A 26,697-nucleotide genomic window follows, 5' to 3' on the forward strand; every position below is an offset into this window, starting at 1 on the left:
GAGGGAGGAGATGGCCCTGGCGGCACTGCAGGTGAGAAAGCTAATAGTCATAATGGTGTTTAGAATGGAAATGGTTTCTATAATGCATGTTGTATGTGTTGACTGGATCCCTTGTCCACCCTCTGTCCATCAGCAACAGCAGGAACAGGCAGGAGAAGAGAATGTGGCGCAGATGATCCGTGTCTCATAGCCCACACAACAGGACCCCTCCAGGGAGAGCCCTTCTGCCCAAGATCCATCACCAACACCAAGCATCACCTCTCCTCTACTCTGTATTCTCCCCTGTCCTGCCCCTTACCCAAGCAAATCACCATGACGAGGTTAGCCTCAATGGATCACTATGAACTTCAGCATATTATGCCTACCCCACATCCTGGTCTTCCAGAGCTGGTTCTGTGGCTGCAAAGCCTGTGTGGCATCGCTCCTGACAGACAGGACGCAGCCATGCTCAGATGTCCCCACACAGCACTAACATGAGCAGCATTTGGACATCTTGATATTTGGACCTAATTTAGAAAATGGGGATGTAGAGTTTACTGAGACCGAGACTGTATGACTATTCTTGAGACCAACAATAAGGAGATCACAGATACAAGTGATTTACTTTAATACTTATGTCCACCACTTTATGTTTGCAGAAGCAGTCCCCAACAATTGTTACTCAATTGAATAGTTACAAAGAGCATTTTGGTTATTTGTATTATATGTATATATCTTTTTTTTTGAGGGGGGGGGGTTCACAAATACAAGGACAATTAACAAATGAACTTGTTAGTTGAAATAGCCTGTGCCCAGTGTTGTCTTGTTTGTTTAAATATTTGTTTCTTGCCCCCATGTGTGACATTGCAGAAGTCCAGCCAAACTGTAAAGGGATTCTGAAACCAGATATTGATACAAATAATCAAGATATCTATAGGCTATAACGTTTGGAGGCACTGTTCATACTAAATAGCCAGTGCCCAACTTCTGCATTGGGAATGTATTTTATATGACTTTTTTCATAATACTAGATAGAGATAGACTACCGGTACACTCATAAATGTTTCATTGATGTCTGACCCATGTACTCAGTCTGTTTTAGCGGTCTTTTGGGGGTTTGAAAATGGATTTGTATACCCTCTGATGCAGTCCTCCAAGGATAGATTTATATTTTGTGTTTGACTAAATTGACTGTGAACGCTCTGTGTAACAAAATAAATGTGGTCGAGATGACTACTCTTTTGTCCAGTATTTATGCTCATGTTGTAATTTCTTTGGCAAATATATGTTTTGAGTACTAGTGAGACTATTGCTCCCACGCTGAAGGCGCGGATCCAATACGCTGAGATCAATATCTGCATTATCACGACCAGCATGTACAGCGCTGTGCACTTGTTTAAGCAACGTTCCACTTAACCAGCTTATTATATTTCTATGGCTCTGACATCTGCTAATTTGCCATAATTATGATTGTTTGCCAACATAACCAAATCAAAACAACCGGAATTTTGATTACTAGTAAATGGTTCTAGTAAATGTAAATGTTGATTACTAGTAAATGGTTCTAGTAAATGTAAATGTCGATTACTAGTAAATGGGAGCTTTTAGTGCAGTCTACTTTCCTGTCTGTACTTTACTATGGCAACATTATCTATATGAACGCTGCCCCAACCACCTTGAAACAGTTTGACACTGTTTATCATTCAGCACTTTGTTTTATTACTGGTGATCATTCTAGAATGCATCATTGTAAACCATATCATGCAGTATACTGGCCATCCCTGGCTGTTAGGAGAACACAGCATTGGCTCCTGTACATTTATAAAGCAATCTGACAAAGGCTACCTAGCTACCTGGCATCCCATTACATGGCGTTCTAGTGATCACCAAAAGATCTCAGGACAGGTTAGTTCTTGACATCTAGAGTCAGAACTGAGCTGGGGAAAACTGCTTTAGTTACTGTGCCCCTCGAGCTTGGAATAAGTGTCAAGAGACCCTCAAATTGGACGCCTTAGTCTCTTTGGGCAAGATCAAAAATATAAGTGAAGTTGAGGTCTGTGCATGTTTTTTTAAAGGATGTTGCCATAATGTTTTTTACTTTGAATGTGTGAATGTATGATGTTTTTGTATAGATTTTGTATTGACGCCTGATGTTTTCGTATTGTCTAAAAATGCTTTGTAATCAGGGCACCACTGAAAATGAGACTTTGGTCTCATTGTGTTCCCTGGTGAAATAATAATAATAATAATACAAATAAATAATAATACTTTCACATAGCCTATGATTACTAAATAATACTTCACTTGAATGGAACTTCAAAAGAAGGGCAAATATCTTAGGTGATATCAAATGATGAATTTACACTTTGGACAATGATGTAGCAACTAAAGGCTGTTTAGTACATGGTATTAACCACAAGTGGGCCCGCCCCTTTTCCCCTTCTCTGCTGGCGATTGGATGAGCACCTCTTTACTCGCCGCCCACTTGTTCAGGTGATTTCTCCTCCAAACCGCCCACTGGAGATGATGCTTATGGTTGACAACCGAGCCGAAAAAGAACAAGTACTTAACCCTGGGTGATGACAAAGTGACCACGACCACGACAAGGATACACACTCTACGCTGGTATAGTGGTGGTGCGTTTTTAGTCAATCTAGCCCAGTAACCAGCGTTGTTTTATTCAGCAGCACTGAAAGGAGACAGGCGAGCCAGGAGAGGAGAGGTGACAGCACCGCACTGCAAGTCGGACATCATCTGAATCGTCTCCAGGATGTCTACATCACTGAATGAAATGACAGACTCTGTTGCGGACGGGAAGCTGGAGGTGAAACAGGCCACTAAATATGTCAAAGATAGCGAGAATGTCGCCGAAAAATATTCTGCGATGACAGTAAGCAAGAACAGCGACATGAATATGAATGTTGGTGAACTGTCCGCCGCATTCACCGCTGTCCCCACTCTCAAATCTGTCAAAAAGGTAAGAAGTTATTCTATTATTCACTGTAGACATTATGGTTATCATATTTTACGCATTGAGAAAACCGCAAAGGCGCGTGTGGAGTAGGCTATAAGCAGCAATAATATGCGACCTGGTCGTGCTTTACAGTGATTAATTTTTCTTTAACAATGTCATAGGCTAGTATTTTGGCACAATGTCAAATGTTAATTTATGTTACTAATGTCACCAGGAAATTCCCCCCAGTTCCTCACAAGAGTGTCCCATCTCAGTGTGTCATAAATAGTGTGTCATAAATAGCCCCGTGTAGTCCAACAACTAGTTGTACAGTTTATAGGCCTAATACACTATTTTACCTATAGAATAGAACATCATTTGTAACGTTGCTAAATAACTGTGTCTTTCAGTGCTGTCAATTACGTACGTTGTGTCCAGTTGAAAGGAATAAATGCTGTATAGGCAAATTACTTCCGGTCCGGGGGCAATCTAACTTTATATTTCAGCCGACTTGTGACAGCAGAGATAAGTAACACACACACACACACACACACACACACACACACACACACACACACACACACACACACACACACACACACACACACACACACACACACACACACACACACTCTCACACACACACACACACACACACACACACACACACACACACACACACACACACACACACACACACACACACACACACATACACACACACACACACACACACACACACACACACACTCAATTACCACATTATTATTATCATAGCCATTTAATTTAGGGTCCTCTTCTAAGTGATTATTGTGGCATATAAAGTGACTTTCTCATAAGACTAGTAGTATACCAACAGAGATTGGATAGTTTAAGCTTAGAGCATATTTCAATAAAGCGCCATTTCAACGAGGGGATACTGTGCATTATACATTCTATGCATCAGTGCCATAGATGAGCAATATAGACCTCAGACAGTGAAGTGTTTTGCACACTTTGGGTTGGTATGCTGTCTAGGCTAGAATGTGGAGGTTTACATTGTAGCAGGGCTTATTCATCCCAGAACATTGCTTCTGACCCCCTGGGCAGCAGGACAATATGTGGACTGAGTGTACTGCCTTGGGGAGTCTGATCTTTAAACACATTGGATATGGGAGGAATGTGGATTTGCTCCTATGAAAACAAAGCTCAGTGTTATGAATACATGTGAGAGTGGTCTCCCTCTGGTCAAACTGTGCCACCTGTCGAGTCTAAAGTCTTGTGTAATAAGATGAATTTTGAGTCAGAATAGGGTTGCAAAGGGTCGGAAACTTTCAGGTAAATTTTCGATTTTTGCTTAAATTCATCAAAGAAAGTTAGCTTAACAGTGATCCTTTTTTTGCGGGATACACATAAGGAAATTATAGGTCTTGTGACATATTTTGGATAAGCTATCCCCAATTCAATGGAATTGCAACCCTCTGCATTTTTTTTCTATTGGAAGGATTTAATCATTTGCAATTATCTCTACTTATGATAAGGTCAAATGTTTATGTTTCTGTCTCCATATGATATGGTAAGTATATCCAATGCAAAACAACATCTACATTTAAATGGTATTAATATTAATTTGCATATATTTCTGTTATTTCCATATATTCCTGTTAATTCCCATATATTCCTGTTAATTCCCACGGAAAGTTCACCTCTGAATCTAACACAAAGGCATCTCCAATATAAGCTCAATATCAGTCCCTCCATATTGAGTAGGTTCGACAGTTATATAACTTGGGTTAGTTAGGGTGTAGCCTAATTCAATTCGATTATCTGTTACATTGTCCAGTAGAGGTGGTGCCTGCCTTTTACCTTCCTGGCCATTGAATGACAGGCTTGCATTGTGCCCACTGCTCACTGGCCATAAGTGTGGGTGAAATGGAATTACTCCTCTGCCTACTTCCTCTTTAATCTATCCACTAGTTACACAATACATCCTTCTGGAGTTATAGTTTGTGGCTGAAAATCTATGTATATTGTTTTATTCTTTAATTCCGTCTCTATAGGTTTAAGAAACATTGTGTTATTGCATGTTCCTATGCACAGTATTTATGTCATAGGCCTATGGAGCAAACATTTTAAAAGCCTTTTATATAAAAAGAAAACATAACTGACAGTACTGTACATTTATTTTCACTAAACGATATGAATCATAGTGAAATCTTTATATTATGGTCCTCTGAGAGATATGGTTCTTATGTATACTCTTACATGCAGATTATACATTATTTTACATACTAACTTTGCTGATAAGATGTTTACTTAGAAAATACGTTATTGCCCTTTACTTCTCTATTTTTCCAAGCAGTCATGTGTCCCGTTCACAGTATTTTACCATCAATGTATGAGTCATGTTAACACTGTGAAAAGTCCCAATAAGTGGAGAAATATGACACATCCATACTGACTGGTCAAGAACATTTGCCCTAGTCTTTCTAGCACTCAGAGAGGCTCCACGGCAGCCTACCTTCTCAGCACTGCTGAGGTATCTGCCTTGACCTTGAGCCTTCCTCCATACCCATGATGTACTCTAAAAATTTCCCTAAGGTAGATTACATCAAATAATCAGGATGACATACCTTTCAGCCTATCATGGGTAGCCTATTAAGTGTCCTTCCATTTACACTCACCCAGGATACATTTACGGAATGTGCTTGTCAGTCAAGGTTATGGTTTCACGTTGAAGGTCAGAATGTTTGGAGGAGGGATTATCATCATACTGTTTTTCACAACACTCATAAGCCGTCATGCTTTTGTGGAACTTGAACACAGGTAACGCTCCAGTCTCTGGAGCTGTCATGCCAAATTTTGTCCCCCTGCTTAATGCTATTCAAGTGCAAGAAGATTACATTTGTCTTCCCAGTTTAAGATACACACTTTCATCTGTGGTAGGTAGTAAGCACACAGCGGTAGAATGACGTCACAGTATTTGGCCCATTAGTCCGGAATGCACGTCGAGCGTTCGAACGATTAGATTTTGATGGGCCGTTGATGGCCCGGACACATTTTGGCAGTGTCAAAGTTTGGCAAGACAGAGCCATGGACTGTCTTGTCTTTTCACGATCATGAACCTCACATACTAGTGGATCTGGTTTTACAGATCACTGAGACCTATTTGCTGCTCTAGAATTTCTTAAAACATTATCAATGAGAGCTGAGAGATTTTTCTAAATGTGTTTATGTATTGTCTATCACTGAGGTTTCAGAGAAGGTTGGTTCTGTAGAAAGTGTGTGTGGATTAAGCGTCCTGTCAGATGATGTGCAGGCATTAGTGATATCATTTATTTATTTTTTTAAATAAAAAAAAATAGTAGAAGGTGATAGGGAGAAGGTTTCTCCTTCTATCAGTGGCCCCGGGCCTGAGCTAGATTACTCTTCCTGCAACGAATGGTGGATTGCTGATTCACATGCTTAGTATTCAAATGTATTGATTGTAAGTCGCTTTGGAATAAGGCGTCTGCTAAATGCCAAAAATGTAAATGTAAAAAATGTAAATGTCATTGTAAATTATTAGCGTTGCCCTGTGTAAGGCTACGCTTTGCTGTTACACCTCCTATTCAAAATCACACAAAAGCCAGTCTATGATCTAATCAGCCATCTGAGACTTAGATGGTATTTTAAGATATAGAATGGGACTGGATGCAATGCCTGTTGATGCCTGAGGGCATATGGAAACAATATTTAGTTCCCCCAAATCCCCCTTTTATTAGTATGCCTGACTAGAAACTCACAGCAGGAAAAGTAAAAGCTGTCTGTCTGTCTGTCTGTCTCTCTCTCTGTGCAATCCTCTATGCACCTCCTATGTGTGTTCCCTAACTGTTCAACCACCAGAAACACACTGTTCTACAACACACTCTGACTCTAGCATGTAGTTGTCAAGGACATAGACTGAGACAGAAGAGGGCTGGTCAGCCCGACACCCCCATCCTCCACTAGAGGTGGCCATTTGAAATGATGGTAAACTGCAGGAACCTCCCTCTGGTCAGTCTGGGAGTGTGTCTGTGTGTTCAGTAATAATAACACATCAGGGGCACTCAATCCAATCACTCAGAGGACACTGGCACAGGGATAGACAGGCTGAGAACAGGGACAAGGAGCCATGGCACAGAGACATGCACATGTGCATCTGAGAGAGCGGGTGAGTTATCTATTCCTAATGCAGAGCTTCCTCATTAACTCTCTCTAAACAGTCATTCAATGGTTGTTTAACCCCAGAATGCTTCACTGTTAGTTAAACAAATGTTTTGACTTCGCACTTGGATGATAGTTTGTCAAGTGTTGAGTGTATACAAATAATGCATTTTTGCTTAATTATGTTGAAGGTTCAAGGTTAACAAGACAAACTGTTTGAGCAGGGCTTATCATAGGATATATACTTACCAGGATATATGCAATCATGAGTGACTTACTTACATTATCAACCATACACCCCACCCTTTATTTTCCTCATACATCTGAGGATATTCTTCTGTTTATAAACAGAGAGAGGAGATGCCTTCTCTGCTATTGCTGATTGCATGTTGAGAAAAGAAAAATATTGAAATATAACTCACCTAGCTCTGGAACTTTCCCTGAATGCTCAGGAGTGTATGCTGATGCAAAGCAAACACCAAAAGTTATTCCACAAAAATGTGAGATAGAGCTCACACCCATTTGCCGAACCAGTGACATGCAGAGCTCCTTATTTCATGCTGTTTTACGAGAGTCTTTAGTTTCCTTCCTGTCTTAATGGCACTGTTTTTTCTTTTTTCAATACCCTTATTATGAGGTATTGCAGTTTTTAAGAATTCTTGTAAGATACATACATCAGAATGTTTTGGTCAAGTGTCAACATAAAATGGCTTTGGTTTCTATGTTTTGGGTTAGTGTTACAGTACAGGTGTTGGGGTAATTCATTATGATCACAGCTAGACAACCACTTGACCGAAACAAACCCATTAACTACAATCAGAGCATGGCAATGCATACTATTTTACCTTTAGAAACAACACATCACTGCCAACAACACACCCCTGATATAGCCTTACACTTCATGTAGGATGTGGATGGTAATCTGTGCACTCTTATACTTACTTATACTCTGTACTCTTAATGTTACCTAACCCATTGTTGTTAGTCTGGCATTGTATGTTGTGTCAACTCAGTGGCCGCGCACATCCGTGTTCAGTCCAAACATAATCCATGGACATCTAAAACACAGGATCTTGAAGGAAAATTAGTATGAGTATCAAACTAGTAGAATAGACCTGTAGGTCATTAATGGATAAACCTATAGTGATTGGTATCACCAATGATTGTAAGTCGCTTTGGAATAAGGCGTCTGCTAAATGCCAAAAAAGTAAAACATTTAAATGTATACTTGATCAAGTGTATAGTTTATGTTTGAAATCTGAACCTAATGAAAGTAAATGACCACCGGGAGCTACGGTTTAAACACAAGAGGCCTAAATCTACAGTGAGGAGCTGTGGATTATACATAACACAATGTTATGGGAGGTTTGCATGTGAAAGACTTACATTATTACTGAATAGACTGGTTAGCCCCCACAACTACGAACAATAATCAAGAGGCTGATCGTTTTTTTTGTTTTCCTCTGTGTCTGTTTCAAACCTAAACCAGTCTAATACAGTCAGCAGTCCCTGTGTATCAGAACGGGTTCATCAGTGCCTCTAGGCCTAGGGTGAGTAAGCAGGTCCTTCATGGGGACTGGATCCAGGTGTCAGATGGAGTTGATCAACTCCAGCCACGGGTCTTTTCCCTAACCTCATCAGGAGCCCCAGACCTGTCAGCAGCCTGCAGGGCTTCCTGTATTAGTGAGGTGAGGTACCAGGTATCTTTCTCTCTCTGCTGCCCAAGCTGTCATAGGTTACCTCACAGGACTGTTGTGCCACGTTCTGCATCCTTGGTGCGCTAACTGACCCAGTTTGAGCGACCTCAGTGACATCCGGTTTACCATCCTTAATCTCTCCTATTGTGACAACTGACGGTGGCTGCCAGCGTGTCCAGACTGATCTCCACAGTAGTAGAGTAGGCAGAGGATTTGTCAGATCTCTTTGCTAAAGCCAGCTTATTGGTTGTTCAAAGGGACAGATTTCCCACTCAGCATTGTCTTTATGAACTAAAGCTCTGATTTTGACAAACATATAGGATTATTTCCAGCAATTGCTTCTACTAATATGTTTATATTTTTAACTTGAGGATAAGAAAGAGAGCAAATAGTACTCAGAGGTTAGACTGTATCAGTTTGCTTATTGAACAGTAATTACTTGTTAGTAGCATTGATGAACTGTTGTCATATTAAATCTACACTTTTTTGCATCTGGAACTAGAGTGGGCGGCTTCTACTCCTTTTAATAGTATTTTGTTCCGTCGCCAGCACCTCGCCCAAGTTTTCTGCGGTGTGTGTTCTCTTCTTTTCCAATTAAGTAGCATTGATACCAAAATATCAATGGTATGTATTGTGCTGTAAGTCAAATGGCCAAACCTGCTGTATATCAGTATACATATACAGTATACTGTATGTTGATATACTCATGCGTACCAATCCATCTCCACAGAAGTCTTGTGAAGAGATGTTGTGACAGGAAGTGATCCATGCCAACAGCTGAATCTTGTGTATTTGAACAAATCACAAATCATTGTGCAAGAAGGAGCGTTTTAAAATAGATTTTAGGCCCTCTTTTAAACGGCATCTGTGATTTATCTATTCTGCAAGTCTATGTCAATGTAGCAAGGCCTGTTGAAACCAAGACAGCCTCATCTCCTGCATTTTATGGGGATATGTGAAAAGAGAGGTTTTTTTAGATGTCTAAATTGAGTGACTGAGATTAATGCAAATGTGAATGGACACTCTAGGCAAATATATAAGCAGCACTCTGGGTATGGTAGTGGTACACCCACACCTTAGAGTGGTTGGATTTGAATAACATTTTTTTCTGGCAACTTCTTAAACAAACATTAGAGATTTAAAATAATCTGCATAAAAGCTATAATTTCTCATGTCTGTGAAGTTATTTTCTGCTATTTACTGTGTGGCATTTCTCATTTAGCTCTAAACCGGTCGAAATCACACATCCTAAAATATCCTCTATAATGTCAAACACATACCCCTGACTTCTAACAAGCACTGGGCCAGGGGTGAGTCAACCCAACCAAGTCTCACAGTGACTCTGGTTAATATCCATCTTCACCACATGGTCACTAAAGAGCCAAATCAAAAGCATAGAGGGTATGGAATGTGAGTTATATATTATTTGGCATTGATATCCATGCAGTGTGATCCATATTTCAGTGCAATCATATTTTGCACTGTGTCTTCTGCAGATCCAGTTTGCAAGTAATTCTGAGGACAAGCAGGAGTTTAGCAAGTACCCCACCAAGGCAGGACGACGCTCCCTCTCTCGCTCTATCTCCCAGTCTTCAACAGACAGCTACAGCTCAGGTACCACACACACACACACTCACACACACACACACACACACACACGCACACACACACACACACACACACACACACACACACACACACACACACACACACACACACACACACACACACACACTCACACAAATATTTCATGAATGTCTATTGAGATATGGTATTTCCAAAATTGCTAATTGCTGTGACCCTTTGCCTACTCTCCTACAATGCCCAGCTGCCTCGTACTCTGACAGCTCTGATGATGAGACCTCCCCTCGGGACAAGACCCAGGCCAACTCCAAGGGAAGCAGCGACTTTTGTGTGAAGAACATTAAACAGGCCGAGTTTGGGCGACGTGAGATTGAGATTGCAGAACAAGGTGTGGAACCATCATTGTCCTCTAACTCTAACATAGTTAGATCTTATTACCGAGATGATATTAACATGATGAATAAACAAAAAGCCTAGTGAGGTTGTGTTTTAATGACTGAAACTGTTGTTGTCTTAATTAAGTCATACAAATTTGCAGAGACTGAAGCTACCATATACATAGAGGACTGATTCAGGACCAGAGAGCACAGAGAGTGATATGAGCTCTAACAACAGTGCACACTGTACATTCTAAACAAACACCCAGGTACATATCATAGGATGTTCATTTTGCTCATGTCGACATTGCTTGAGTTAACGATTGATATGAGAATCCTCCTGACCCACAACACAGGTCCTGACTCAGGACCTGGGGGCTGTGTCAGTGGTGTCCAGGGAAACAGGAGGAGGCCTGTCCCAATAGCTGACTCTCTCTATGTCTTGTTAACGATGCATGTGAACATTAGACATTGAACTCTATGATAACCTGGGCATGATTATGTTGTGCTGTTATACCAGAAAATGAGAATAGAGTATCAACAAAATAACCAACTTAACAGTTTCAAAGCAACAAAAAAGTAAGTTTTAACCATACGTTTTAACGTGCGTCAAGGACAATACGGGAGAATGGTGCCTGCGACGGGCCTAACCCAAAACTCAAAGAATATCTCGCAGTCTCTCTCCTCAAATATAATTTCCAACAAAGGACAAGGTGTGAGACACATAAGAATTTCCTCAGGCATATTACAATCGCAAAGGAATTGATGGTGAGGGTGTGACTTCTTCAGGATGTCCACCAGGCTCATTCAAATGCAAATAGTTCTACACATCAAGGCTGACGCCACCATAATCCCTCTACACTATGATACTCCATCTTCCCTTTCATTCACTGTCACGCTGTCATACATTCAAACTGTCCTCTTTTCTGTCAAATTATTTACTCTATCTCTGTCTCTTTCCTTCTTTCTCTCCCTCTCCCTGCCACCTTCACCCATCTACAGATATGTCTGCCCTGATCTCCCTGAGGAAGAGAGCCCAAGGAGAGAAACCTCTGGCTGGGGCTAAGATAGTGGGTTGCACCCACATCACAGCTCAGACAGCAGTACGTCTTCTTGCTCTTGCTACTTATAAACCCTTTATAAAGAACAGAAAGGCAACCTTATCCTAAAGTGTTACAGAGGATCAGGATGTCAGTCTGTATGTTCAGTATGTGTATGTGTGTCGCCATGTGCATCTCTTTATAACTGTGTGTGTGTGTGTGTGTGTGTGTGTATTGTTTCCCTCAGGTCCTGATTGAGACTCTGGTAGCTCTGGGTGCCCAGTGCCGTTGGACTGCCTGTAACATCTATTCCACTCAGAATGAGGTGGCTGCGGCCCTGGCAGAGATCGGTGAGACCCCAGAAATGCCATAGTCTTTAATGGACATTAAGTACACATCCTCTCTCTCTCTGTCTCTCTCTCTCTCTCTCTCTCTCTCTCTCTCTCTCTCTCTCTCTCTCTCTCTCTCTCTCTCTCTCTCTCTCTCTCAGTAAGTGTAAGCATCATTATTTTGCTTCGGCCCACAGGAGTGTCTGTGTTTGCATGGAAGGGCGAGTCGGAGGATGACTTCTGGTGGTGCATCGACCGCTGTGTCAACACTGAGGGCTGGCAGGCTAACATGGTAGACAACCTCTTAATGCACTTGGACACTCATCATGTAGTAATACTCCATTGAGGAGGTTCATTTTGATGCTGCCCAAAACTATGTGTGCTGGGTGGTGTTTCCACTAGATACTGGATGATGGAGGGGACCTGACCCACTGGGTGTACAAGAAGTACCCCAGTGTCTTTAAGAAGACTCAAGGCATCGTGGAAGAGAGCGTCACTGGAGTGCACAGGTTAGATGAGTGGAGCTAGGTGACGGAGATACAGGTCACAGGAACTGTCCAAGTAAAACCCTCAGGGGAGGCAATTACCTAGTCTAAAGAGGTGCCAATTAGCCTGGGACGTTAGATCTCACATAATAATTACTTTTTTCCCCTCAATATTATTGGAATGCTATGCTATGCTAATACCAATCCTACAGAGCTCAGTGGTATGAGTCGTCCTCTCAGGTTGTACCAGTTATCCAAGGCTGGCAAGTTGTGTGTCCCTGCCATGAATGTGAATGACTCTGTCACCAAGCAGAAGTTTGACAACCTCTACTGCTGCCGCGAGTCCATCCTGGACGGGTGAGGGCGAGTTCTGATTAGCCATGATGTAACACAATACTTATGTTGAGTGTATTACATACATTAATAATGTTTCGGATGTTGATCATGCCTTCTTCCCATGTCTGCTTTAGATTGAAGAGGACCACTGATGTGATGTTTGGCGGAAAACAAGTTGTGGTGTGTGGTTACGGCGAGGTGAGTCCTAGGTTCTATACAGTTTATGAATAGCATTTGGAAATGCAGTGCCCAGCATAAGTAAAGGGCAGTGGGGGGCCGGCTAGCAATCGGAAGGTCGCTGGTTCGATCCCTGCCTCAGGAGGGAGCTGCATGTGAGTTGGTGATTGGAGGGTTGCTGGCATCATATCTAAGGTGCCTACCACTGCCGTTGTGCCAATGAGCAAGGCACTTAACCCCTAATTGCTCCAGGGGCGCCGACTATGGCTGACCCTGTGCCTAGAGCAAAAAATACTACATTCCAACAATTGATTGACAAGTTGATTGCATGGTAAATAAAACATTTATTTCTTTATTATTTTTATGTGAAGCATTTCTTCTTTTGTCTGTAAGTGACTATCGTCTTTGAGGATGACCAGTGGTTTGCACCTTGCAATGAAGCATTTGTAGTTTGGCTGGGGATGTATTCTGCGGATGGTAGTCTCAGGCATATTCACGCCTATCTCCTGGAGAGTGTTCCTGATCAGTGGGACAGTTGTTATGTGTTTTTCCTAATTATGGTGAGCATTCTTCGGTCACCCACTGTAGCAGTCTGCCTTGGCCTAACAGGCCGTTTACGATTGCCGAGGTCACCTTTTTTCCCCTTCTTTTTATTTATGTTCCAAACTGTTGATTTTGCCTAAGCCTAAGGTTTTGGCTATGTTTCAGATTTTTCTGCCTAATAAAGGCTTCATTGACACTGGTTTGGTCCTCATGTTGACCGACACCAATAGCAGGCAAACACAAAATCTAGAATCAATACTAAACATTGACAGCCATCTTATGCTTGCACAAATGATGGAACGGAACACACTTGACTTACCAGAAACAGCTGTGAAGCCAATTGTGCCATTACTTTTGGGTATCCTGAAATAGGGGGACTATTCATAAAATGTGTTGACATTTCTGAATGGGGAAACCTATATGTACACAAATATCATAAAATAAAACCTGAGAATCTCTACTTTAACCTCAACATGATTGTTTGATTTAAAATCCAAACTTTTGGAGTGTAGAGCCAAACGAACAGAAAATGTTTAACTGTAGGGCACTGTATATTATCTTATTGTGGTAGGTACATAGTTCTGTGGGATCAGTTTTAGTTCATGTTGAGTGTACTGGGGTCTCCTCTGTACATGTAGGTGGGGAAGGGTTGCTGCACCGCTCTGAAGGCCTTGGGAGCCATTGTGTGCATCACAGAGATCGACCCCATTTGTGCCCTGCAGGGCTGGTGAGTGGCTGTCCATTCAAATGTAATGTCAGTGTAATGTATTATTTTATTTTATTTTATTTATTTATCATATTTACCTACTAAAGCTCACCATGTTGTGTCCATACAGCATGGATGGGTTCAGAGTGGTCAAGCTGAATGAGGTCATTCGCCAAATGGACTTGGTGATAACTTGCACTGGTAAGCTATTGTACATTGTTATATGCAGTCCCACCCTTATTGTTTAACTTTGCTAACCATACAATTTAAGCATGAAATGTATTTAAATATCCCACCAGACCTTGTTTATGATTCAGATTTATTCACTAGGCACCAAGCTAAGGGTCACTTGTTTCAACCAGTACTTGTGACTCTTTAGTTGGTGAATCAGTTACTCTATTCTTAGTTTTGCGGATAATTTTGATATTCAACTACATGTTAATGGGATCTCTACTTAGATGAATGAGGAATCGCTGTATTGTGTTTTCCCGATTCTACTCAGGTAATAAAAACGTTGTGTCCAGAGAACAGCTGGACCGTATGAAGAATGGCTGCATAGTGTGCAATATGGGTCACTCCAATACAGAGATTGATGTGGTGAGTTGTTTTAGGATTTTTTTTAGGAGGTTTACACATGAACTGTATGTAGGGTTTATATGTGGATGTGTTTTAGTGGTACAGTATTTCACTGGCACTGCTCATGTGGTCTTGGTTCTGTCTCCAGGCGAGTATGCGGAGCCCTGAGCTCACCTGGGAGAGGGTGCGTTCTCAGGTGGACCACGTCATCTGGCCTGATGGCAAGAGGGTTGTACTGCTGGCGGAGGTACTTAGCTTCCACCCCGTCTTTGTCTTTGTACAGACAGTCTTTGTAATTGTAGGCACTCCTAAACTATGTGGTGTATCCTTGTAACAGGAGGTTTTGTTCCCCTACTGTTTACTCCTGTTGCATGCTCAGTGGTCTTCTTTCATAGCTTAGCATGGTATTCTTGAATGTTATTAGTATCACAACTATTTCTGTAATTTTATGTTACTCTGTCACAAATTATGACCAATAACTGATCAGTTGACTGATTTCCTGTGTGTGTTGATTTATAGGGTCGTCTTTTGAATCTGAGCTGTTCCACAGTACCTACATTTGTACTGTCAATCACTGCCACAACTCAGGTAGCGTAGCAGAACAATGATGTCCCCCGAATGTCCTGTTGTTCAGATGTTACCTGAGCCTTGTGAGAATGTAATTAGTTGGCAGCGTCTTTACACTGTGGTCTGTGTGTCTCTTCAGGCCCTGGCCTTGATTGAGTTGTTCAATGCTCCGGAGGGACGCTACAAACAGGATGTTTACCTGTTGCCCAAGAAAATGGGTAAGATGGACAACATCAATACTGTTAAACAGTACACAATGTACATTAATATCTAATTTGCTCTATTACTTGGTTCATTTCATTAGATTGAATGTTTCCAAATTTTGCTCAGTTGCACATGTCTCATTACTGCCACCTAGTGATTTTACAATAATACTGCATTTTCCAAACACAGGTGAAGAAGCGACATAATACAAATAAATCTATGTCTTTACAACATACATAATCTATACAATATAAACAGTATACACCATCTTTCTTTATCTCCTAGATGAATATGTGGCCACCTTGCACCTGCCCAACTTTGACGCCCACCTGACAGAGTTGTCTGAGGAGCAGGCCAAGTACATGGGCCTGAATAAGAACGGCCCCTTCAAACCCAACTACTACAGGTACAAAACAGCACTGAGAGATTCTACTATATGGGTCTCTAGTACACATTTTCTATTAATCTATTCATTTTCATTATCATATGTCATCCTCTAGTGCAGGGGTTCCCAACCCCATTTTACTTTATTAAATTTGCATCCCTCAATTGAAGAAAAATACTGTCACTGTCTCAAGGTTTTTGGTCTCCTGGTATCATTTTGTTCAGCTTTGTACATCATTAGCCTGTTTTATTTATTTATTTATTTCTCTGTAAATAACACACTCTGGCCAGGTCCTGGAATAATTATGTACCGTAGTTATTTGTTGAATATATGCATTTTTTGTATAATGCTTCAAATCTATTAAGGCCTCACGCACCCTCTAGTGGCAAACTAGATATTATGCACCACTATCCTGTTCTGATAATAATGTTCTAATGTGTGTGATTCCATTACATTATTGTTCTAATTAAATAATATCTACTGTCTATGTTCAAAGGTATTAATGGGAGTGGATGATGCTCTGACCTGCAACAGACAACGCATGGGATAGACAGAGATATCTCTATGTTATTTAGCAAGTTGTTACAAAAGGGAATAACCTATGCTGAACGTAACTCTTTATTATTAGCACATATCAGGCATTGAAATAACAACATCCTAATTGTCTGTTAGATACAATGATTGATACACAACAAACTAATGAGAACAGTGACCAAGTAACTATCACAATGTCTGTCACTAATTTAAAGAAAAAAGTCGTCTTGCATGCTTTCATCTCTATGTATGTATTTAGTTGCTAATTCTAATGTTACTAAATCATGATTTTGTCTGTCAAGTCTATTTGCTATAAAGAAAATCATATAGGGTGCCGAGGGTAATCATTAAGGCCACATGACTGAAGAGGATATATTTCTGTTTGGTTTCATATAAAGTACATTCCATGAACCAGGACTCGGTCTGACCCAAAATGGACTATTTTTATGTGTGATAGTTTGATAAGTGTTTCATAAATCATGTAAAGTATTGATAACACACATGGACTGGTTGCTGCATACTTACCATTAGGGTTATGGTATGAATGTGCCTTCTGAGCCACTTGCTTTTCAGTCACCCTCAATATTCAGTTAATTATTGGGTATATCTTGAATACCCAGGTTTAGAATCCTAGGAGCATTGTGGTTTGTCCTTGATCTATCTGTACAGTTCTGCTTTACACTTTCCTCTGCTTTTATTATATTGAGGTTAAAGCCATATGTTAGGCTATCATATGAGATTTCTTGTTTGCTAATTTGTCATTTAATTTTCTTACTTCTATGCTATGAGATCAACTTCATGAGTTATACCTTGCTTGTGATTAAAATAGGCTACATGTGTCTGTCTATGTTAATAAATGTATATACCAGCAATAAACTCATCCCAATTAATAAAAACAAATATGGAATTGATTTGGTTAGAGTTAGTGTGTGTGTGTATATGTATGTGTGTGTGTGTGCATGTGTGCATCTTCCTGAATCCCCGGCACTGTTCATTTCAGCGTGTACCCCCATGCCGCAAATTCATATATATACAGTATATATATATATATATATATATATGGGTGTTGGTGCCAGACGGGTATGAGTATTTCAGAAAGTGCTGATCTACAGGGATTTTCCCGCACAACCATCTTTATGGGTAACAGAGAATGGTAAGAAAAACAGAAAATATCCAGTGATCGGCAGTTCTCTGGGCGAAAATGGTGGTGGTTGTGTAATGGTGTGGGGGATATTTTCTTGGCACAAATCATCAGCAACTGCGTAATATTATAATGTCAACATGGACCAAAATCTCGGAGGAATGTTTCCAGCACCTTGTTGAATCTATGCCACAAAGAATTAAGACAGTTCTGAAGGCAAAAGAGGGGGTCCAACCCAGTACTAGCAAGGCCTAATAAAGTGGCCGGTGAGTGTATACGTCCACTTGTTTGAATTAATCAAGATTATCAATGTGGAAAAGAGGCCTCATGGTCAAATTAAAATGGGCAATCTTTTTTTATGTGTATATTGTACATTGTCTTTACCTCCTGGTACAGACAATGCTCCCAGGTACAGACAATATTCCTCTAGGAATAATCAAGATCTTCAGCAAAGGGAGTTGTAATATTTAACACACGACACAATCGTAGCATCAACTCAACATGCATTTACTTTTTTCAAATCAATTGACAGAACAGAGCAGTATATCACATATAATCGCTTAGGCCTAACACCACAATAGCAGAACAATAGAACACTCATATAGAACTCTGATACATCACTGCTAACCCAGTGTGCAGACATAACATTCCCCGGGCAGGAGGTCAAACATGAAATGTTGAGACAAAGTCCTCTAGGTGGCCAGGGCGTGAACGTGTGCGAGCATGAATGTGAAACCAAACAGAACTTCAAACTAAAGAACATTAAGCATGCAGTAATGCTGAAATTAGGCACAAATCACAAATTCAAACTCCTCTTTGAAACAAAACTACGCCCACACCCATGGGACTCAGTGGCTGAAGCTGTCGACCAGGTGTTTGGAGTCCCAGGGTCCTGCGCCATTGGAGAGGAACTGGTGCTTGACAACCATCTTGGCATTCTGATAGAGACTGCCTTCCAACTGAAACAAGAAGGAACACATCACACAAAATTCACATTCATGCTGTCAACACAATCTTGGCCTATATGCAGTGCAGACAAATACAGGTCCAAGGGTGCCAGGATATCTACTGATTCATGGCTCAACAACTCACCTTGGCACTGTGACAGGTTTGGAGGTTCAGTAGAGAACTTTGCCCACTCAGCTTTGCAATTTTGCAGAAGTAACAGTAGAGGGCTCTCTTGCACAGTCTGCTGGAGAAGCCAGGCCCACTCACAGTTGGAGAGCTAAGGGGCCAGAGAGAGCATTACGCCTACATAGAAAGCTCCCTCCACAATGAAATTATACATTTACATAATTTGTTTTTAAATGTTTGACATTTACCAGACGCTTTTATCCAAAGCAACTTACAAACGTGTCTAACAAGTAAGTGAATCACATCAGTCATCATAAGAACAAATCTATGCTAGGAGCAGGTGCTATTGGCAGTCACAATGCTAGAAGAAGGAAGGATCTTTTTTATATATACAGTAGAGGAACTGTACAGGGTAGTGGGGAGTGAAGAGGTCTTTACAGTCAAGATGGACAGGCAAGATGTAGTCTGAAGAGATGGGTCTTCAGTACCCATCAGACTTCATTGTAATGGTAGTATACCAAGTACGGTAAGTATGAAAGTAGTCATCGAGATCATCTATGTTTCATCAAAAATACTTAAATTGTTCCCATGTTACGAGCATCGTCTACCAGTAGCACCATTGACTTACCCATCGACAACAAAGCCTGTTGTGCTGTCCAGCACCTCGATGCTCAGGTCCCCGAGGCACCAGTTGATGCTGAGGTCTTTGCCGTGGCGAGAGCTGTGTTGAGGCGCCACCCCGTCACAACCGAGGAAGAATATCCTCTGTTTCCTAAAGGGTGGGACCAGCTGCTCCTCCCAGTCATCCCCCAGGCGATTGTTGATTGCGTCCGACACGTTGTCCAAGTTATAGCTGGAGTCACCTGAACGGACCAGTAAACCAGAACCAAGTTCTCAAAATTCCTTCTTAACCAGTTAAGGCCCCAATACAATTCTAGAACACTGCTGTAGATTGCTGAGAATTGTCAAGATAAAGATAAAATATTAGAACAAGCCTGAGAAAAGTATCACACACCAGTATTACACAGCACATTATTCAGGGAAAACAGACTAGATTGAGAAAGATTCGGTGACTATTTCAAAATGTACCAAAAGTCAGCATTAAGATTCTGGTTGTTGTGTTTGTATTATGGTTTGAAAACCAAAGCCGTCAACGGCTACTTACCGTAGAACATAGAACAGCCATTCCTGGCCGGGGGACGGGGGGGACTAGAGGCTTAATACCTCCCAGTGTCACTGGGGCACTGTCCGTCAGTCCTACAAGGGAGGGCGGCCTATGCTACTGTGATTGTAATGCATCCTTGGTTACTTACCTAGGACCACATTGATGATGTAGAGTGGCTCAATGAAGTGGCTCAGCAGCGCCCCCTGGACCCCGGTGACGGCCCAGCGGCAAAGTTTGTCACTGTCGGACATGCAGCAGACCCGGGCGCCCCACACACCCGGATGGAGGAGAGACACAGGGATCAGAGAGCCCTTAGCATGGTACTGCAGCATCAGGGAACTGTAGAGATTCTGGGACTTCCTATGGGGACAGAGGATGCACACAATCACTCTCACTGGGTCACTCAATTAGATCACTAAATTAGTGAAATGTAAACTGCCCCAAAATGTAATTCCCATCCAATTCTTACACTTCTGAGTGGATGCAAGCAATTAAGATTTCCGCATTGGACACTCAAGCGCAGCCAGTATGAAAATGCACACTCACTAGGGATGCTCCGATCTGGATTTTTGGGTCCGATACCGATCACCGATTTTTTCCCTCAAGATCAACCGATACCGATTTTTTAAAAATACATAACTGTAGGCCTACTGACTGGATAGCCTACATATTTTTTGCTTTTTAGACAAAAGTTTTGATCCATTAGGCACCAAGCAAACGCAGACCCATTTTTATGGCATAGTAAAAGTCTGGCCTATCACCCAGTTAGGGCCTGAAGCCCAAGTCAGTGATATGGCTGTATAAAAGACATCATAAACGTGGCCTTCATGGTTTACATACTGTTACATCCTCCTATGTTTTCTGTTCAGTTATCTGTCTTCCCCAGGGAAAAAAAGAAAAGAAAAAAAAGATCGGTTTTTGCGATCGGCCATTTTTGCCGATCACCGATCGAGTCATTTGGAGTGAAATCGGCCGATTTAAATCGGTGGCCGATAAATCGGAGCATCCCTAACACTCACATGTAACCGCACTGTGCTGCCCCTCTTGGGGTCTGGTTGGTGTAGAGGTGAAGGTAGGTTTTGGGCTTGAGCTGGAGCAGGTGGCTGTCTGAGTTTCCCTCATAGATGGAGCGCTCCTTGCACTTTGGGTCATGGCTGAAGAACAGCAGAAGCTGCTTGTACAAGAACCTGAATAGAAATACAGGATCGGACACATCATTTGCTAGTCTCCAGTATTAATAGCTAAACAAACCAAACAAGTGAGTGAAGTGAGTAAGTAAGTCCAGACGATCCAACAAAACTCCTGTCAGGCTGATGTACCTTTGGAGAGCCCGTTTGGCGATGACCATGGCATGGCAGTCATGCACCATGGTGCCACTGAAGCAGAGCCAGTCACTGCAGCTTGACTCGCCCGTGCCCAACGCCACAACGTTGTAGCGCACATAGGACTGGCCCCAAGTGTCACACAGCTCTGGAGAGGGAATAATGTGGGAGAATCACATCCATAAACTATTCACAATCTATAGACACATATATATATATATAAAACACACATGGACGACACATAAACTGTGTGTGCGTACATTAGACATGCTCATCAAAAATAGGTGTCATTTACAGTCGTTAACATATTTTTGTAGTGTATTATTATTGAATAGATTCCAGGGACGGAGTTGAAAAGGTGAGAAGGTCAACGAGAGTTGTGGAAACAGACCTTCTTGGGGGGTTCGGATGCATAAAAAAAAAAAAAGACGTGATTTTGGATTAAAAATGGAAAAGGTGACTAGTTTGCATCCCTGAGATTCCCCAGTGAGCAGAGAGAAGACCTCACCTCTCTCCAGGACGAAGGCAGCCAGGCTGCTCTTGCAGCTGTGGAACTGGGCACACTCCCCCAGGAGGTCGTCAAACACGTTACTGGACACTGCTGCCATCCGATGCATGTGCCAGTCAGTGTAACCCACTAGAAAAGCAGATGTTTTCAGAGTCAGAAGAAGAGATGTACTAACCCTGACTCTTGGCAGATCATGCAGTATGTAGGCTACAGTATGGAAGACTATTCAATCAAACTGTTAGAAAAGGCAAACAGGTTTATGCCCCATGTTATAATCCTCAAGCCTAGCTGTGAATGTTTCCACTGACTTCCATCACAAAATAACCTGTTCCCTTCTAAATACACTCACAAGTTGTTTAATATGAATTCAATATCAGTTTGATCATCAAGTGAGAGCACCTGGCCCCTAACCTTCACTCTTGGGGCTGCTCTGCAGGTTGTTTGACTGGTCCTGGAGCCCCAATTTTAGGAAGCTGTTGTCCAACTTGGGTGGGGATGTGCCAAGGAGGGAGAGGCCATCACTGTCGTCGCTATCACTGTCGTCATCATCAGAGTCGTCCTCCTTCTCCTTCTCCTTCTCCTTCTCCTTCTCCTCCTCCTCCTCCAGCATTGGGTCAGGCAGTATAAGGCTATGCAGGGGTTTGGCGAGGGAAGACCTCAGGGGCCTATAGTCCTCTGGTAGCAGAGCCCCAAAAACGTCTGGGTTACTGGAATCAGTGTCACCACTTACACAGAAATGTCCTCCAAAAGCGCCGCTGCTGCTGCCCCTGTGCATAAGAGAGGCCGCCGTTCTAGGCAGCCGGCTACGTACAACATCTTCGTCCACCATGATTAGTACCTGCAGTGAACACAGAACACATGGGAATTCATTTAACACATGCATCAGTTGTTAGAAATAGATGCCATTCGTAAACTAAAATAAAGGCTAAAGGATACATCTGAACGGTAGGCCATTGTGATGGTAGTCCGTGTTAAGACCTAGCATTGTAGTACCACTGCACTGGACTGGCATCTTATGAGATGCTTTCGTGAATTTTTTCATAAAAACATTTTCTGATACAACAACACTAGAACCGTGTGTATGATTATCTGCAAATGTCTCCCTCACATTAAAATGCTGCTGGCATCCCGAACGACATCTGTGGTTGAAGTATGGTGGAAGAAGAAAAAAAAAGCGCACGTGCAGTTTTGGCTAAACTAATTAGCTCGCTATCCTACTAGCTAGCAGGTGGCGCTGTGCAGACTCAATTACTGTATTAGTTAAGTTCATTCATTTACTGTATGAGTGAAGTTAAGGAGCTAATATATAGCATTACTCTGTGTTGTAAGAATGATCTCTGTGAGAGATATTTATCGTTTTATCTTACCTGGCTTGTTGATACCGGGCTCATGATATGACAACGCAGGGATAGATGTGACTGAACATAAGTTATACTGCACATACAGGGGCGCCGCTAGGGGGTGGTAAGTTAGGACGATTCTAAGCGCCCAGCACTGACAGGGGCGCATGATAATCATTTTAAAAAAATACATTATATTTATAAATATTATTATTATTATTATTATTATTATCATAAGGACGTTAATGTAGCCGACTTCAAATTATAATTCTATGTATTAAAAAAACTCACAAAAGAAACAAACTGGAGTTTTGTTTCTCTATGTTTAACAAAATTGAGCCTTATTATTTACCCCTCTATTTATTCATTGCATGGTTCAGTCCACCGCGGGCGAGCTGCTACCAGCACACCTGATTCAACTAAACCATAATTGCTTTGTACTTGATTAGTTGAATCAGGTGTGCTGGTGGTGGAACAGATCAAATATGTGGTGCGGCTGGGGTGCCCCGAGGAGAGGGTTGGGAAACGTTACCGCAAATAGACTGACAAGGAGAGAGACGATGTCGTGAAAGCCAAAGCCAAAGTCAGGGTCTCAAAAGAGAAAAGTAAAAGTAAAGAACGAGGAGAGTGACAAAAAAGGGCGACAGCTAGTCACAAAGTAAAAAAAAGAAGAAGAAAGGTATTCATTCACAGACCTTCTTTTGGGGCCCATAACATGTAGGCTATCCTAGACAACAGTGGTTTAGTGATCTAATCACTGCGTGGATGATCTAGTTAGCTCGCTGTAGAGTATTTGGGTTTGCATCTATTGCTCTAGCATTGTTTATTCTACCTGGCCTGAGTATGTTACGTCACTACGTGATTACGTACCTGTTGGACGTACCTCCCAGCATTCCTATGTAGGAAGTGACATGCAATGTAACGTGGTCATTTCTCCAAGTAAAGAAACTAGTAAACTACAGTCCGTTTCTCCGTGTTTATTTGAGTAGCCTACTAACCACAGTAGGTACACAACACTCGCTATAGCTAATTAACATTAACTTCAAGTAAAGTTAACTTACAGTGCACTGTCAGTATAATTTCAGTTAAATGTATGAGATGAGGGCAATTTTGGTCCAAATATAGATTATTAGAGCTCAGTGAATTTGTATCCAGCAGCTATGCACTCTTGCTATAGCTAGCTAACTAGTATAATGTTACATGCTAATCACGTCATGCACAGATGCAGCTCCAGGATCAGGACTCCTTCCCTCAGCCCACCTCCCAGTTGAAGGAGAAGGAGGTGAGCAGTAGGATTTTGGGGTTAACATTAAGATTTTGAATATTTTAATGTATGCTGCATTACCATGCAAGCATTGAATACAACTTTAGCTAATATTAATATTTAGTTAATAGTTCTTCCAGTAATTGCAATAACATTGACCACTGGCATCTTAATAATATTGTTAGCTAGCTAGATAACATTTAAGTTAGCTAATCTGGTGTAATGTATGTATTACTATGTTAATACTATTATAGGACATATTATGAATTATGTACCTATGGATACTCCATGCCAGGGCCCTCTTCAAGCCAGGCAGCCAGAGAGGAGAGCAGAGGTAAAGAGGCAGAAGAAGAAGAGCAAGAAGTAACAAAGGACAATGACAGCAGCACAGCAAGTTGGCTTTATCACTAGATTTCAAGGATCTTATTAAAGATTTTGCTACTAAGAAGGCCCAGCGTTTAGTTTTTGAGGCCCAGCGTTTAGTTTTTGAGTCAAAAACTCAAAACTAGGTCTACAAACATCAGCATAAAATCTGGAGATTCTCTCCTTACAGACAAGCTGGATGTGGCTAAGTGCTTAAACACTTTCTTTACAACCATAGCCACTAAATTAGTTAACAATCTACCACCCCACTCAGGGCGTTATGGTGTAGAGAACATCCGTGCGTTCTACGCTGGGTAGAACTGGGTGTCAACTGGGTGTACGCAAAGATGATTTTAAACTCTCCATGGTGTCAAACGATGAGGTGTTTAAAAAACTGGGCGCTCTACACTCAGAAAAGGCCACGGGCCATGACAATATTCCAGCCAGATTTCTAAAAGACTCAGCTGCCTCCATTACCCCAATCATCACCCACATAATAAACCTCTCCATCAAACAGGGACACGTCCCCCTTGACTTTAAAATAGCAAGGGTAACCCCACTGTATAAAAAAGGAAGCAAATTAGACCCAGGCAACTACCGACCTGTTTCTATTCTTAATTCCATCTCGAAACTTATGGAAAAAATAGTTTATGAACAGGTTGATAGGTACCTTACCGAAAAAAATCTGATGTATGAATTTCAATCAGGATTCAGAACATCCCATTCCACTGACACATGCCTTCTCTATTTGAACGACCACATCAACCATGAGGTGAACTCGGGCAAGTACTGCGGCATGGTCATGCTGGACCTCCAGAAGGCCTTCGACACAGTAGATCACCACATATTGTTAGATAAACTGAAAGCAATTGGGTTCGATAGAACATCGGTGAGCTGGATGCAATCCTACTTAGAGGGGAGGGAACAGGTGGTTAGTGTGAACGGAACACTGTCCCCCCCCCTCCCAGTGACCTGCGGCGTTCCACAAGGAAGCATATTGGGACCTTTACTGTTCCTAATATATGTGAATGACATGTCATCAGCATGTGATTGCAATTTGTTCCTGTTCGCGGATGACTCGGCTCTGCTGGTCTCTGACAGGGACATATTGCAGGTGGAAAAAGCGCTAAGCACTGAACTGAGTAGAATCTGCATCTGGCTAGCTGACAATAAACTATCAATACACCTAGGTAAAACTGAAACCATCCTATACGGATCCCCATCTAAACTCAGAAAGGCTGTAAATTTCAAAATAAAAGTGGGTAACATTAATATCACAAGAAAAGAGGATATTACATACCTGGGCTCCATCTTAGAGGCAAATCTTTCCGGAGATAAAATGGCAGCAAAAGTAATCAAAAAAGTGAACCATAGAACTAGATTCTTGTACAGGATATCCTCACTTGTCAGTAAAAACACACTGAGGACCCTATCAGGAGCTCTCATTCAATGTCACTTCGACTATGCCGTAACATCATGGTACTATAGAACCACAAAGGCCCAAAAAACAAGACTCCAGACAGCCCAAAATAAACTGGTTAGGCTTTTGCTAGGCCTCAACCCTAGGACACATCTAACCGCTGCTCATTTTTTGAGCCTTGATTGGCTACGAGTAGTTGACAGAGTGCAGCAGCTTGCACTGGGCCTGGTCTTCAAGATACGCTACACCACAAAGACACCCAAGTACCTGTCAACATACTTCCAAAAAGTGAACAACGTCCACACATACAATACCAGAGGAAGCTCCACGAACCACGTTCAACCGCGTTGCACCACAAACAAGGGGTTAAACTCGTTTGCAAACTATGCAGTAAAAATGTGGAACGCCCTTCCTATAATCTTAAAGGAGTGCAAAACACTGCCCACCTTCAAAACCACTCTCAA

The 26,697-nt window shown here is 41.7% G+C and overlaps 3 protein-coding genes across 3 annotated transcripts in view; 2 read left to right on the forward strand and 1 right to left on the reverse strand.

The window, feature by feature from the left end:
* The window catches only part of nfyal (nuclear transcription factor Y, alpha, like), a 6,763-nt gene extending 5,589 nt beyond the window's left edge, over positions 1-1,174 (forward strand). Inside the window, exons 8-9 of the mRNA XM_080533323.1 lie at positions 1-31; positions 134-1,174. The exon at positions 1-31 is cut by the window's left edge and continues 80 nt beyond it. Coding sequence (XP_080389449.1) covers positions 1-31; positions 134-190 — 88 coding nt within the window. The 3' untranslated portion in view covers positions 191-1,174. The remainder of the gene's footprint in view (positions 32-133) is intronic.
* Positions 1,175-2,770: 1,596 nt separating this feature from the next.
* LOC308160613 (S-adenosylhomocysteine hydrolase-like protein 1) lies at positions 2,771-18,533 on the forward strand (the record flags this gene model as incomplete). The annotated part of the gene is made up of 17 exons (XM_080534558.1): positions 2,771-2,956; positions 10,290-10,407; positions 10,622-10,765; positions 11,757-11,857; positions 12,042-12,144; positions 12,321-12,415; positions 12,526-12,632; positions 12,849-12,965; positions 13,079-13,142; positions 14,303-14,391; positions 14,501-14,571; positions 14,873-14,967; positions 15,095-15,193; positions 15,466-15,534; positions 15,653-15,731; positions 16,003-16,123; positions 18,521-18,533. The coding sequence occupies 17 exons, from the start codon at positions 2,771-2,773 to the stop codon at positions 18,531-18,533; spliced, it is 1,671 nt and encodes a 556-aa protein (XP_080390684.1).
* A 92-nt stretch (positions 18,534-18,625) lies between these two features.
* Positions 18,626-23,237, reverse strand: LOC308160614 (adenosine deaminase domain-containing protein 2-like; the record flags this gene model as incomplete). The annotated part of the gene is made up of 10 exons (XM_080534559.1): positions 18,626-18,736; positions 18,870-19,002; positions 19,480-19,714; positions 20,165-20,376; positions 21,036-21,203; positions 21,336-21,486; positions 21,847-21,975; positions 22,258-22,330; positions 22,577-22,684; positions 23,214-23,237. 10 exons carry the CDS (start codon positions 23,235-23,237, stop codon positions 18,626-18,628), a joined length of 1,344 nt encoding a protein of 447 aa, XP_080390685.1.
* Positions 23,238-26,697: the final 3,460 nt, after the last annotated feature.

Source organism: Nansenia antarctica (assembly GCF_963989245.1).
Source record: "Nansenia antarctica genome assembly, chromosome: 6".
Classification (NCBI taxonomy): domain Eukaryota; kingdom Metazoa; phylum Chordata; class Actinopteri; order Argentiniformes; family Microstomatidae; genus Nansenia; species Nansenia antarctica.